This window comes from Amblyraja radiata, chromosome 12 (genome assembly GCF_010909765.2).
Source record: "Amblyraja radiata isolate CabotCenter1 chromosome 12, sAmbRad1.1.pri, whole genome shotgun sequence".
Taxonomy (NCBI): domain Eukaryota; kingdom Metazoa; phylum Chordata; class Chondrichthyes; order Rajiformes; family Rajidae; genus Amblyraja; species Amblyraja radiata.
The window spans coordinates 8,500,503-8,516,280 of record NC_045967.1 but is presented as its reverse complement, the minus strand read 5'-3'; the positions used below and the strand labels follow the sequence as shown (position 1 = coordinate 8,516,280).

Sequence of the window (15,778 nt, the reverse complement as noted above, 5' to 3'; positions counted from 1 at the left end):
TTCCCTAACTTGTCTGGGGAGAAAAATATAAACCTTTAACTAAGGTCATAAGGTCGTAAGTGAGAGGAGTAGAATTAGGCCATTCGGCCCATCAAGTCTACTCTGCCATTCAATCATAGTTGATCTACCTTTCCTGCCTAATTCTCCTTACTTCTCCCCATAAGCTCTGACACCCATACTAATCAAGAATCTATCTCTGCCTTAAAAATAGAAAAAAGTAGTCAATGCCACTCTCCTCTTGGAAACTGACATGGTGCAGATTGGTGGTTCTCAGAATGTTTTTGAATAACCTGTGTGTTGCATTGTGGCACAGCGGTAGTGTTTCTGCCTTACAGCGCCAGATACCCAGGCTCGATCCTGACTACGGTTGCTGTCTGTAGAGAGTTTGTACATTCTCCCCGTGGACCTGCGTGTGTTTTCTCCGAGATCTTCGGTTTCGTCCCACACTCCAAAGACTTGTGGGTTAATTGGTTTAGTATAAATGTAAAATTGTAATGTGTCATCCTACCCTTTCAGGCTTTGATTACTGCAGTTTTTTACTTGGAAAACTAGCTCAAAAACCATGGAGTATGTGATTTAATATATTAGTATCCAACTAATATAACTATCTAAAACTATCCCCGACGAAAGCTCACAATATCACCAAATATCAAGTTTGCTCGCTAAATTGCTACACAAAGAAAGTTACAGCTCAACAGTTGCCTACGGCGATCCTCCAGTGTTGCCATTCATAAATTTATGATCCCACTAGCTCGTCTGGTCTTCTCTAAAAGGTTATATTACAGTAAATTTGGGAAATATCCCGCTACTTTGAAATTAGAAAACCATAGGTAGAGAGAAAAAAAAAATCAAGTTTCCAGCTCCACTGCCATTAAAACCAATAAGAGCTTACTAACCACTTTAATGGCAATGCCTTTCTTAAGTATAGAAAAATTATATAAATATCTGAATAAATTAAGTCATTCACCCTTCATTCACCCCTCTAGTTTCATTCACCCCAAAATAATTTCATTCGTCCTTGGGTGAACCATTCACTAAGAAGCACTGCTCTAAACCACCAGGATGAAATGTGTCTTTATTTGCGTGGAAGTTTTTCTTGAAGGGTAGTTTCATGCCCTTGGTATAGCCAGCTGATGTCTAATTTAGAGATACAGCACGAAAACATGCCCTTTGATCCACCGAGTCCGCACCAACCAACGATCCGTGCACACTAACACTATCCTACACACAATAGGGACAATCTACAATTTTTACCAAGGCAATTAGCCTACAAACCTGTACGTCTTTGGAGTGCGGGAGGAAACTGGAGCACCTGGAGAAAACCCAAGCGGTCACAGGGAGAATGTACAAACTCCGTACAGACAACACCCGTAGTCAGGATCGAACCCGGGTCGCACAAAATAAAAGGATCTCTACCCATCTGATCCTTTAAGTCGCGGAACTCTGTTCAAGTTGTTGCAGCCTGAAGGTAGTTGTATAATTCAATCGGTAAAGATGGGAGACCCTTAAAGCAAAGATTGTTGTTAACAGTCGATATTAGTAAAGTCCATCTACCACATCTTTTCCAAAATCTTTTGTGCTCCAAAGGAAGGAATCCCAGTTTCCCAATACTTCTGTATAGCTGAAGACACCCATACCTGTTGTCCGTCTAGTAACTCACTCTCTATCTACGCTCTTTAAAGCAGAGTTTCCTTTCAGTATTGTGCCTAAAACAGAACATACTATTCCAGCTGAGTGGTAACACTGGTGGGTTGTATTGAATTAGTTATTGCTCTATTGCATTGCACCGTCATTTAGTGTGCTTTCATCAGTAAGATGGTCTTCAAATATAATTGGACTTTCCCCTCCATTTCCGCCTGTACCCCACCACTAAGCATCAATCGGCACCTCACCTGACCTCTGCAATGGTAGCAGTAAGTGAACAGATTGTTGAAAGCCCATTCTATCACTTCACCACCAGGCAGAAACATTTGGACAGGTACATGGAGAGGACAGGTTTAGAGGGATGTGGGCCAAACACAGGCAGGTGGGACTAGTGTAGATGGGACACGTTGGCATGTTGGGCCGAAGGGCCTGTTCCCATGCTGTATCACTCGATGACTCCATGGCTGCCTGGGCACAACATAACTCGCTGTACTATTTCTAGAAGTAAAAAATAATTCTGACCTTCCGTTATTTCTGTCAGACGTGAAAGCTAACTCGATGCCTGGCAAAAGCGCATCCCAAAAATAATGAGCTTTCAGCGTGTAAAGATATCTCGGCTGAGAAACAGATAAACTGTTTTATTAAACCTTCGTAGCTGGGAGACAAAATGTTTCCATTCAGTCGACATTCGTTTCTCATTTAAAGTTGGCAGGTTAGTTTTTTTTTCATTCCGGTACACTTACATTCACACCTATTAAAATGAAATGAAATGCATGGCAGTGGTTTGGTCAGTTGAACTGCTGCCCCACTGCTTCGCGTTCCAATCTGAGCTTCAGCCCTGAGTTCTGGTGCAGTCGGTGTGGAACTTGTGCCTTCTACCTGTGATTGTGTGCGGTTCGATTGGGTGCCCTGGTCTCCTCCTCATCCCAAAGACATACGGTTGATTGGTTAATTGATCACTGTAAATTCCCAAACCCCACTGTCAGCATTATTGTGCGGTCCAATCTGGGGACACCAGATAGGAATGTGGGGAGGATAGATGGCATGGAACAGTACAGCACAGGGACAGGCCCTTCGGCCCACAATGTTTATGCCGAACCTCATGCCACAGCAAATCAGTGAGCGGATGCGCTTGTTCTGTAGGTCAGCCTAGTGTCGATGAGCTGAAATGTTTCCTTTCTATGTCCTAAAGATGGTCATGCTAGGAAGGGAATGAACAGGACTCCACATGGGAATCTGGGAGAGAGATTGGTGCGTCTGCAGCAGTCAGTCAGAAATTCCCAGTGGCTCAGCCTAATTTCCGGCCTGCCGTGGTGCTAGCCATTTCAACTCCCATTCACCATAGAGAACATTCTATCCTGGGCCTCCTCCATTGTCAGAGTGAGGCCACACAAAAACTGGAGGAACAGCACCTCACATTCTTACAAACCCAATGGAACAAACATTGAATTCTCCAAAATTAGTTAACTAACTAACTAACAACACCCCCACCCTCATTTTTCTCCCCCCTCGCTTCCAAATGGAAGCAACACTTTCAGTAGCTTACTGTCCACCTATCTACAGAATGGACCGCTGTCCCCTTATAGAACATAGAGCAGTATTGAAGATTGAAAACCGTAGATAGACACAAAAAGTAACCCAGCGGGACAGGCAGCATCTCTGGAGAGAAGGAATGGGTGACGTTTCGGGTCGAGACCCTTCTTCAGACTAGAAAATTCGGATTAGTCTGAAGAAGGGTCTTGACACGAAATGTCACCCTTTTCTTCTCTGCAGAGATGCTGCCTGTCCCGCTGAGTTACTCCAACATTTTATGCCTATCTTCAGTTTAAACTGGCACCTGCAGTTCCTTCCTACACACAGAGCTGCACCGGACTGGAACAGGCCCTTCAGGCCACAACGTGCATCTACTATCCTTCTCCCCCCATCCTCATCCACCTACATCCCTTCCTTTGGCCTCACTATGCATGCCTCTGCTTCTCTTATCTCACATGCTTTTGCCTCCTCTTCATCTCTGGCCTTGGTGCACTCACCCCTCCCCTCACTTGTGGGCACCCATCACACCTGACCTCGCCCCCGCCTTTTTTCCAGCTCCCTCAATTTTGGCTACAATCAGTCTGAAGAACGGTCCCAACCCAAATCGTTGTCTATCCATTTTCTCCAGAGATGCTGCAGCCTGACTCGCTGAGTCACTCCAGCACTTTGTACCCTTTGCTGATGTGCCTAGGAGCAGTTTAGCTTTTGGAAAATCTGGGCACAATTTAATGTATTCAACATCAAACCAAAAGACAGGTGAATCTGTTGCAATTCACAGCAATTAAAGTTGATGTTCCATGGAGCAAATGGTCATGGTTTGAACATATTTTGGACAAATAACTCACCAAACATGGAAAGAATGTGTGAATAGGGTTGTGACAGAAATTAAAACCCTTAATGTTGCATAACAAATTGTCCTTGCAGTAAGAGTGAAGACAAATTCTGCTTCTAAAACTCATGGGCATCACCAACGTGCTTAGTACTCATCCCTTAATGCCCTTGAGAAGGTGAAGTGACACCATTTGGATTTTCTATGGTTCTAATGAAGGAACTCCTGCATTTAGACCAAGCAATGACAAAGCTACAAGAAGTGGTTGCTCAAATTTGGAATGTTTTCACAGAGTTTAGTTTAGAGATACAGCACAGAAACAGGCCCATAGACCAACCGAGTCCGTACCGCCCAGCGATCCCCGCACATCAACACAAGCCTAAACACACTAGGGACAATTTACACTTATGCCATGTATGCAATCATAAGCCAATTAACCTACAAACCTGTACGTCTTTGGAGTGTGGGAGGAAACCGAAGATCTCGGAGAAAACCCACGCGGTCACGGGGAGAACGTACAAACTCCATACAGACAGCACCCGTAGTCGGGATCGAACCTGGGTCTCTGACGCTGCAAGTGCTGTACGGCAGCAACTCTACCGCTGCGCCACCGTGCTGCCCACTGCGCCACCGTGTCGCACCACCGAGTGTTAGAGGCTGAGGGAAGATTTGATAGAAATTTATAGAAACATAGAAAATGGGTACAGGAGTAGGCCATTCGGCCCTTCGAGCCTGCACCGCCATTCAATATGATCATGGCTGATCATCCAACTCTGTATCCTGTACCTGCTACAACTGTGACCCCGTGTTCTGGACTTCCCCAACATCGGGAACAATCTTCCTGCATCTAGCCTGTCCAACCCCTTAAGAATTTTGTAAGTTTCTATAAGATTCCCCCTCAATCTTCTAAATTTTAGCGAGTACAAGCCGAGTCTATCCAGTCTTTCTTCATATGAAAGTCCTGCTATCCCAGGAATCAGTCTGGTGAACCTTCTCAGTACTCCCTCTATGGCAAGAATGTCTTTCCTCACATTAGGGGATATAAATTAATGAGAGGCATAGGTAGGGTAGACAGTCAGAACTTTGTTCGCAGTGTGGCAATGTCAAAGACTAGAGGGCATCGATTTAGAGTGAGAGTGGCAGAGTTACAAGGTGAAATAATGCTAGGTTTATTTCAAGAGGATACAAAACAGGGATGTAATGCTGAGGCACTAGTCAGGCTGCATTTGGAGTATATGGAGCAATATTAGGCATCATATCTGAGGAAGGATATGCTGGCTCTGGAGAGGATCCAGAGGAGGTTTACAAGAATGATGCCTGGAATGAGTGGGTTAACATATACTGAGCATTTGATGGCACTGGGCCTGTACTCGCTGGAGTTTAGAAGAAGGAGGGGGGACCTCATTGAAACTTACTGTATCGTGAAAAGCTTGGACAGAGTGGAAGTAAAGAGGATGTTTCCACTAGTGGGAGAGTCTAAGACAAGAGGTCGTAGCCTCAGAATTAAAGGACGTTCCTTTAGGAAGGAGATGAGGTGGAATTTCTTTAGCCAGAGGGTGGTGAATCTGTGGAATTTTTTGCCATAGGAGGTTGTGGAGGCCAAGTCAGTGGATATTTTTAAGGCTGAGAGATAGATTCTTGATTAGTAGATAGTGCATAGAAAGATGTCATTAGAAGAGCACTTATGAGGGTTTAAACCAGATTGGCAGAGGGTGGGATCTCGTGCAGGACAGGGGCATGTGAGAGGCTAGAAGTTGGTATGGAGGGTGGTGTGGGAAAGGTTAGTGGACAGAATAGGTAAAAAGCCAGAGAGCGAGGAAGGAGGGTTGGTTTAAACTGCACGTATTCTAATGCAAGGGGCCTGACGGGTAAGGCAGATGAGCTCAGGGCATGGATAGGTACGAGCGACTGGGACCTTGTAGCCATGACTGAAACCTGGTTAAGGGAGGGGCAGGACTGGCAGCTCAATGTTCCGGGGTACAGGAGCTTCAGGAGAGTCAGGGGTGAGGGAAGAAGAGGAGGGGGAGGTGGATTGTAGGTGAAGGAGGATGTCACGGCTGTGTTCAGAGGTGACATTACGGACGGTTCATCTAGTGAGGCTATATGGGTGGAGCTGAGGAACAAGAAAGGAATGGTCACCTTGTTGGGGGTGTACTACAGACCCCCGAATAGTCAACGGGAATTAGAAGAACAAATGTGCCGTGAGATTGCAGACAGCTGCAGGTCAAATAAAGTTGTTGTAGTAGGGGATTTTAACTTTCCCAATATAGACAGGGAAAATCATAGCGTGAAGGGTTTAGATGGATACAATTCCTCAAAAGTGTTCAGGAGAGTTTTCTTAAACAGCATGTAGAGGCCCCCACACGTGAGAGGGCAACGCTGGATCTAGTATTGGGAAATTGGGAAGGGCAAGTTAATGAAGTGTGTGTGGAGGAGCCTTTTGTGACCAGAGTTTGATTAGGTTTAAGATAGTTATGGATCGGGACGGAGAGGGTCCACGTGTTAAAATGCTCAACTGGGGTAAGGCCAACTTTGAAGGTATGGGAGAAGGTCTCACTCAAGTTGACTGGAGCAGGTTATTTGAGGGGAAAGGAACATCGGCCAAGTGGGATGTTTTTAAAAGTGTGCTGAAGAAAGCTCAGGATGTGTACGTCCCCGTTAGAGTGAAGGGCAAAGCAGGCAAACGTAAGGAAGCTTGGCTGACGAGGGAAGTCGAGATGTTAGTCAAAAATTAGAAGGATGAATGGGACAACAGGTAAAGGCAGCTGGGATCAAGTGCATCCCTGGAGGAGTTTCGGGAACCAAGGAGTAAACTAAAAAAGAGATCACAAGAGCAAAAAGGGGCCGGGAGATAGCTCTGCGGGTAGCATAAAAGACAACCCCAAAAGATTTAATAAATACATAGGGGGGTAAAGGGTAACAAGAGAGAGAGTGGGACCTCTCAGGAATCAAAGCGGCCACCTCTGTGTGGAGCCACAGGAGATGGGCAAGGTCCTCAATTAGTATTTCTCCTCTGTATTTAGTGAGGAGAAAGACAGTAGGACGGAGGAAATTAGAGCAGTCACTGGAAGTGTCATGAGAGCAGTCAGGGTTACCGTCGAAGAAGTACGGAAGGTACTGTCGTGTTTGAACGTAGACAAATCTCCGGGAGCTGATCAGATATATCCGAGGACATTGCGGGAAATTAGAGAGGAAATTGCGGGAGCCCTGGTTGAAATATATGAGTCGTCCTGAAATACAGAACAGGTGCTGGAAGACTGGAGGGTGGCAAATGTTTTGCCTCTTTTCAAGAAGAGCTGCAGGGACAATGCTGAGAACTATAGGCCGGTGAGCTTAACATCTGTAGTTGGTAAGTTACTGGAGAGTATTCTGAGGGATAGGTTAGACAGGCATTTGAATGGGCAAGGGCTGATTAGGGGCAGTCAGCATGGTTTTGTACGTGGAAGGTCATGTCTCACAAATCTGAATGATTTTTTGAAGACGTGAGCAAAAAAGTTCGATGAAGGCAGAGCTGTAGATGTTGTGTACATGGATTTTAGTAAGGCGTTCGACAAGGATCCGCATGGTACGCTGCTCTGGAAGGTTAGATCTCATGAGATCCAAGGAGAGATAACTGAATGGATAGCAAATTGGCTCCATGAAAGCAGGGGCGGAAAACCCGGGGGGGTGGGGGGGGGACAGAGGGGACACATCCCTCCCATGTTTTGAGAGGTGGGGGGCATCCCCCCCCCCCCCCCCCGAGTTTTTGTAATCCGGATTTTAAAACCCGGTGTAATCTCCACTTTCCGCGAGACAGTGGGGGTGGGACTGATGATCGAGGGCGCCGATTGGACGAGAGAGATGTCGGTCAGCAGGCAATGGGGGCGGGACATGATAGAGTGCGGTGATTGGAGGAGGGAGACGTGGCACAAACCTGCGCCTCATCCGCAGCCAGGATCGATCCCGGCCGGCTCTCCGCCGCTGTGCCGAGTGCCCCCCCCCCCACGGGTGGCCAGAGAGATCGGCAGCAAAGATCCTCCGCTATAGGATCTTTGGTCGGGAGTCAGACGGGCGCGGTGCCCCCAGGCCCACAGCCAGCGCAGAGAAGCAGCGCTAAACCCAGCTCAACTCCGCCTGTCCCGCCAGGTGAGCCTACAGCCCTTCCTGGACTTACGGGAAATATGGCCAGCGCGGAGAAGCAGCTCTGGTGCCCCGTCAGTCCAGACAGGGCTGTAGTTAACCTGGTGAGACAGGCAGAGTTGAGCTGCATTTAGTGCTGGGTTGAGCCTCCGAAGCCTCGCGCGTGTGTGTGTGTGTGTGCGCATGCGCGCATGGCCACCAAAAAATTGTGTCCCCCGGTCCCCTCCATGTTTTGATAGCGAGTTCCGCTCTTGCATGGAAGCAAGCAGAGGGTGATGGTGGAAGGTTGCTTCTCAGAATGGAGGCCTGTGACTAGTGGTGTGCCTCAGGGCTCAGTGCTGGGCCCGTTACTGTTTGTCATCTACATCAAATATTGGATGAGAACATACAGGGCAAGATCAGCAAGTTTGCTGATGATACAAAAGTGAGTGGTTTTGCAAATAGTGAAGATGGTTATGAACGATTGCAGCAGGATTTGGATCGATTGGCCAGGTGGGCGGAGGAATGGTTGATGGAATTTAATACAGAGAAGTGTGAGGTGTTGCATTTTGGGACATCGAACAAGGGCAGGACCTACACAGTAAATGATAGGCCTGTGGGTAGTGTTGTAGAGCAGAGGGATCTAGGAGTACAAGTGCATGGTTCCTTGAAGGTCAAGTCATAGGTAAATAAGGTGGTCAAAAAGGCTTTTGGCACTTTGACCTCAGTCAGAGTATTGAGTATAGAAGTCATGTTGCAATTGTATTAGACGTTGGTGAGACCGCATTTAGAATATTGTGTTCAGTTCTGGGCACCATGTTATAGGGAAGATGTTGTCAAGCTTGAAATGATTCAGAAAAGATTTATGAGGATGTTGCCAGGACTAGAGGGTGTGAGCTATAGGGGGAGGTTGAGTAGGCTGGGTCTCTATTCCATGGAGCGCAGGAGGATGAGGTGAGATCTTATAGAGGTGTACAAAATCATGAGGGGAATGGATCGGCTAGATTCACAGAGTCTTTTGCCCAGAGTAGGGGAATCGAGGACCAGAGGACATAGGTTCAAGGTGAAGGGGAAAAGATTTAATAGGTATCCAAGGGGTAACTTTTTCACACAAATGGAACAAGCTGCCAGAGGAGGTAGTTGACAAGGACTCGATGGGCCGAAGGGTCTGTTCGGAAATGAGAAATGGTGCAATATGAGCAAATCTTTGCCATCTAAGTCTCCAGAATTTGATCAGCTGGGCGAGCAGGGTTGAAATCTGCTCCCTGAAATAATGTGTGTACTTAACCAGTAGAAACAATGAACTGTCAATGCTGGTTTACAGTGACACAGAGTGCTGGAATAACTCAGCGGATCAGGCAGTATCTCTGGAGAACGTGGATAAGTGGCTTTTCGGGTCGGGACTCTTCTTCCGGCTCTGTCTGAAGAAGGGTCCCAACCCAAAACGTCACCTATCCATGTTCTCCAAAGATGCTGTCTGACCTACCATGTTACCCCAGCACTGTGTCCTTTCGTGTACTTAACCGTGTTGGAAATGAATTTTAGATGATTTTGTATGTCATGATTCTGTATACATTTATTTATTTATTTTATTTATTTCCATGTAACTTTATTTTTCAGGCACTTCAGACAAACCTGCAGACAGTCAGACATCCGTAAGTACTTGTACACAGTTGACTTGACCCTTTTTATTTATGTGGATGTGTGTCAAGACCAGCAGAAGCAAAGTCATGCTACTGGTTAAAGGATTTAACACAGGAAATATAGAACATTGAACAGTACAGCACAGGAATAGGCCCTTCGGCCCACAATGTCTGTGCTGAAGATGATGCCAAGATTAACTGATCTCATCTTCCTGCACATGATCTGCATCCCTCCATTTCCTGCATATCCATTTGCCTATCTAAAAGCTCCAAATGCCACTATTGTATCTGCCTCCACACATCGCCCCTGTCAGTGTGTTCCAGGCACTCACCACACTCGATGTAACAAAACTTGCCCTGCACATCTCCTTTAAACTTGCCCCCCTCTTATCTTGCAGCTCTGCCCTTTAGTCTTTGACATTTCCATCTCGGGTTAAAAAGGCCCTGACTGTCAACCTTATCTGAACCTCTCATCATATTATATACCTTTATCATGTCATCCCACAGCCTCTTTTGCTCCAGAGAGAACAGATCAGGCCTATCAAATCTTTGCATATAACTCAAGCCGTCCAGTCCAGGCAACATCCTTGTGAACTTTTTCTGCATTTTCGTTAGTTCAATCATATCTTTCCTACATTTTAGTGCCCGCTACGACATACAGTACTCCAAGTGCGGCCTAACTAACATTGTACAACATGATGTCCTAATTGCTTTAATCAATGCCTCAGCCAAAGAAAGCAAGCACCTCATTTGTCTCTTCACCACTCGGCCTATCTGTGTTGCCACTTCTTGGGAACCATGTATTTCTACCCCAAAGTCTCTCTATTGAATAGCACGCCCCCAGGGCCCTACTGTTCATTGTGTATGCCCAACTCTGGCTTAACTTTCCCTGTTTAACTTCTCACTTAAAATTCTGTACCATTGAGCAGCCTTCCTTCAAATCTTGACCACCCATCTTCTCTGTACGTGCTTTTTCTGACCTTCATAGAGTCATACAGCATGAAACAGGCCTTTCGGCCGAACTTGCCCACACCGACCAACTTACCCATTTACATTAGTCGCACCTGTCTGCATTTGGTCCATATCCCTCCAAACCTATCCTATCCATGTACCTGTCCAATTGTATATTAAATGTTGCAATAGTCCCTGCCTCAACTCCTCCTTTGGCAGCTCATTCTGTACACCCACTGCCTTTTGTGTGAAAAAGTTAACCCTTAGATTCCCATTAAATCTTTCCTCCTTCACCAGAAACCTATGTCCTCTTGTTCTCGATTCCCCTACTCTGGGCAAGTGTCTATCCAATCTATTCCTCTCATGATTTTATAAACCTCTATAAGATCACCCCTCATCCTCCTGCATTCCAAGCAATAGAGTCCCAGCCTACTCAACCTCTCCCTATAACTCAGACCCTCGAGTCCTGGCAACATCCTCGTAAATCTTCTCTGTACCCTTTCCAACTTGGCAACATTTTTCTTGGAACATGCTGCCCAGAATTGAACATAATACTCTAAATGCATCCTCACCAACGTCTTATACAACAGCAACATGACCTCACAACTTCTATACCCAATACTCTGACTGATGAAGGCCAATGTGCCTTCAAGGAACTATGTACTGGCATTCCTAGATCCCTCTGCTCTACAACACTCCACAGAGCCCAACCATTCACTGTGCAGGTCCTGCCCATGTTAGACTTCCCAAAATGCAACACCTCACATTTCTCCGTATTAAATTCCATCAACCATTCCTCAGCCCACCTGGCCAATCGATCTAGATCCTGCTGCAATGTTTGCCATCCATCTTCATTATCTGCAAAACCACCCACTTTTGTATCATCTGCTAACGTGCTAATCTTGCCATGTACGTTCTCATGCAAAACATTGATGTAGATGACAAACAATAACGGCCCCAGCACCGAACCCTGAGGCACACCACTAGTCACAGGCCACCAGTCCGAAAAGCAACCTTCCACCATCGCCTTCTGCTTCCTTCCATGAAGCCAATTTTCTATCCATTCAGCCATCTCTCCTTGGATCCCATGCAATCTAACCTTCCAGAGCAGCCTACCATGCGGCACCTTGTTGAATGCTTTGCTGAATCAGTTGGTCCCTACTCAGCAATGCCTCAAATTTAAAATGCATGTTTTTGTTTATAAATCCTGCTGGAATCTTGCTGTTCCACATTCAATGCTAACCTCTCCAATCACAACACCTTGCCATCGTCAACTTTAATGTCTCGACCACCGATGGGTTTATTCTATACGATAACATTACTTTCCTTCCCTCCAGTTGAAAGCCTATCTCCGACCAACTTTATGACCATCTGCCGAAATATTACGCAACCTTCCTTTAAATAAATTGTAATGCTTTTACTAGTTTAAGGAACCGTATAAACAAAGGTTGCTGCTACTGCTTCTCTTTCCTTTAAGGATCTGGATTAAGATAGCCTAAACTAATTTCATATAAGAAAGAACAGTGATATTCCTTGTATATTCCGCAGTTTCAGACTTACTATTGGCCATTTGATAAAGGCATTCAATTTAAGGCATTTTTCTTTGTATTTGCTGTACTTTGCTTTCTTTCTACGCCATGAAAGGCCGATCAAGATATGTCTTTTAGTTTCTCAAGTGATGTGTTGCCGCCAGGTCAAGTTGACATCTAACAGATGGTCCAGTGCCTCAGTTCACTGGAGGGGTTAGCGTGATCCGTCTCGGTGCTGTCATCTGTGTGTTTTAAAGCCACTCTTCATAATCTCAGGAAGACAGGTGTTAAAATGAAGCCAGCTGAGGCCTGGCTAGAGGTCACTGGGCTCTTGAGCAAGATGATGCATGAAGAACAAATACGTCAAGCTAATTGCAATGCCCTCCCTTGCCCTGTTGTGAGCACCGACCTACATTGAGTTCTAGGTCTGCAGGTGAAGCCAATTCTCCACTCCTGCTCAGATATTTCTCATGTGTGTGTTAGGATGGTGAATGTAATAACATGATCAAGTGCAGGGTTGTCAAGACTGCCCTAGGGTGAGGCCACATGTAGAATATTGTGTTCAGTTTTGGACACCCTGTCATAGGAAACCCGTACTTGATTAGTACGGGTGTCAGGGTTTATGGGGAGAAGGCATGAAAATGGCGTTAGGAGGGAGAGATAGATCAGCCATGATTGAATGGAGGAATAGACTTGATGGGCCAAATGGCCTAATTCTGCTCCTATCACTTATGACCTTATGAAAGATGTTGTTAAGCTAGAAAGGATGCAGAGAAGATTTGCAAGGATGTTGCCAGGACTCGAGTGCATGAGCCATAGGGATATTTTTTAGCAGGATCAGACTTTATTCCTTGGAGCGCAGGAGAATGAGGGGTGATCTTACAGAGGTTTATAAGATCATGAGGACAACAGATAGGGTAAGTGCACAGTTTTTTTACCCAGAGTAGGGAAATCAAGAACTAGAAGACACAGGTTTAAGGTGAGGAGGGAAAGATTTAATAGGAACCTGAGGGGTAACTTTTTTACACAAAGGGTGGTGGGTGTATGGAACGCGCTGCTAGAGAAGGTAGTCGAGGCGTGACTATCACATCATTTAAGAATCATTCGGACAGGTACATGGATAAGATAGGTTTAGAGAGATATGGGCCAAACACAGGCAGGTGAGACTAGTGCAGATGGGGGATGTTGGTCGGTGTGGGGAAGTTAGACTGAAGAGCCCATTTCCACGCTTTTTGTCGATGTAACTCTATATCTATCATCTAAAGATCATAAATGCCTATTTCGTAATGGGGCTCACTTAAATGTGATCATCAGGGGAAACCCCATCTCTTTCCCTCCAGTGGCGCAGCTGGTAGAGTTGCAAGAGACCCGGGTTCAACTTTGACCTCAGGTGCTGCCTGTGTGGAGTTTGACTGTTCACACTGCGACCATGTAGATTTCCTCTGGGTGCTCCAGATGTTGATGTCGCTGCGCACAAACTTAAACAATTGATTGCAGGCTCCCTGTGTTCGCTGAAATGGAACAACAATAGTTGTTGTTGGCCACCAAACAGTATGAATTACAATAGCGAGATGTCAGCCTCTGCAAATGCTTGTGTTACAGTGGAATAATACTCTGCCTGGAACAGTAGCTAGCTGACCGAACCATTTTTGCTGTGCCAAGTCTGGACCACAGGCAACAATTGGCCAGCATTTCTCACATAATCATTCCTTTCATACTCCGTCATATATGTTGGAAGGCAATATTAATGCGATCCAGACGATTCAGTGGGTAAACACAGCACAAAACAATGTGAGTTGTACAGACAAGAAAGGTACCTGGCTGTCGCTGGGAAAATACAGTCTTAGGTAGAAAAGCAGAGAGCCATGGGAAGTGCAGAAGAATTTTCACCCAGAAACCCAAAGGTGCGGTAATACCGAACATGCTGTGAAAAGGATTTCTAGTTTAGAGTAGCATTGCCAAATGACAACAGTGTTGCTGGCGAGCTGCTTGTCCATCGATCATATTCCATGTGAGTAAATGTGGGAGGTTCAGAGATTTGGTGCTTAGGTATTAAGCCGGTTGGGTTTGCTAAATCTTTTTTTTTTTATTTAAATTTTTTTTATTAGAAGTAGACATATTATAAAATATAGTTACATATTATAGTAAAAAAACGTTTCATATACATCATATACATCAGTCATACATTATTTGGGTTTGCCAAATCTTTGCCTGTTGTCTCAATAGATCAGGTCTTTCCCACAATAGACACAAAAAGCTGGAGTAACTCAGCGGGTCAGACAGCATCTCTGGAGAAAAGGAATAAGTGACGTTTCGGGTCGAGACCCTTCTTCAGACATCTTCAGATCTTTCCCACATCTGCCAATGTTCTCATGATGACAAGACTTCGATGTGCATGGGACACCTGAGTCAGTGCATCTGAGCTATACATGCACGGCGTTGGACAAATTTGTTGTAAGGGGTTTAATTGTAGGGAGTGCAGCGTAGGTTTACAAGGTTAATTCCCGGGATGGCGGGACTGTCATATGCTGAAAGAATGGAGCGGCTGGGATTGTACGTTCTGGAGTTTAGAAGGATGAGAGGATCTTATTGAAACATATAAGATTATTAACGGTTTGGACACCCTAGAGGCGGGAAACATGTTCCCGATTTTGGGGGAGTCCAGAACCAGGGGCCACAGTATAAGAATAAGGGGTAAAGATCACGGATTGGGAAGGCTATTGGTTCATCTGCCATCAATCTCAGATACAATGAGGGTTCTTGACAAGCTATTTAACTTATTTACTGCTCAGTGTTCACAAACGCTTGTTTGGTGATCGCTGGATCAAACTTCACTTCAATGCCTCTTGCTTTCAAATGTCCAGAACCACAGTTTAAGAATAAGGAGTAAGCCATTTAGAACGGAAATGAGGAAACACTTTTTCACACAGTTGTGAGTCTGTGGAATTCTCTGCCTCAGAGGGCAGTGGAGGCCAGTTCTCTGGATACTTTCAAGAGAGAGCTAGATAGGGGTCCTAAAGATAGCGCAGTCAGGGGATATGGGGGGAAGGCAGGAACGGGGTACTGATTGGGGATGATTAGCCATGATCACATTAAATGGCGGTGCTGGCTCGATGGGCCGAATGGCCTACTCCTGCACCTGTTGTCTATTGACTAATTGACTCAGAGGAGGGGTCCCTCAAGCAACGTTTAGAGCAAGACCCCCCAGAAAGACTGAGCAAATGGGCATGAGGTGATGCTATAAATGGAATAGACTGTCTTATTGGACACCAAAGTAGACATATTGACAAGGAAAGGCGACTATTGTCATGGGGACCTACTCTTCATTGCCATGTCATTCTCTACTCTTTTGAGTACTGACCCTTTGTCTAGTCTTGTTGAGCTTGTGAGTACTGACAGGTGAGATGGGCATTAACTGAACTGCTGGTGTGACTGGAACTTATGACCTGCTACAAGAATCGAAATGCTGATTGGGCCGAATGGCCTTCTTTTGTATCTTTATAAAGAACCTAAGAGGCAAGAAGGTTATTTGTTGACTCCAGCCCATTTCA

At 45.6% G+C, this 15,778-nt stretch overlaps 1 protein-coding gene across 5 annotated transcripts in view; it reads left to right on the top strand.

The window, feature by feature from the left end:
• The window catches only part of eda (ectodysplasin A), a 191,377-nt gene that overhangs the window by 149,538 nt on the left and 26,061 nt on the right, over positions 1 to 15,778 (top strand). For all 5 annotated transcript variants that reach the window (XM_033030183.1, XM_033030182.1, XM_033030181.1 and 2 more), the window contains one exon: positions 9,725 to 9,759. In XM_033030183.1, coding sequence (XP_032886074.1) covers positions 9,725 to 9,759 — 35 coding nt within the window. The remainder of the gene's footprint in view (positions 1 to 9,724; positions 9,760 to 15,778) is intronic.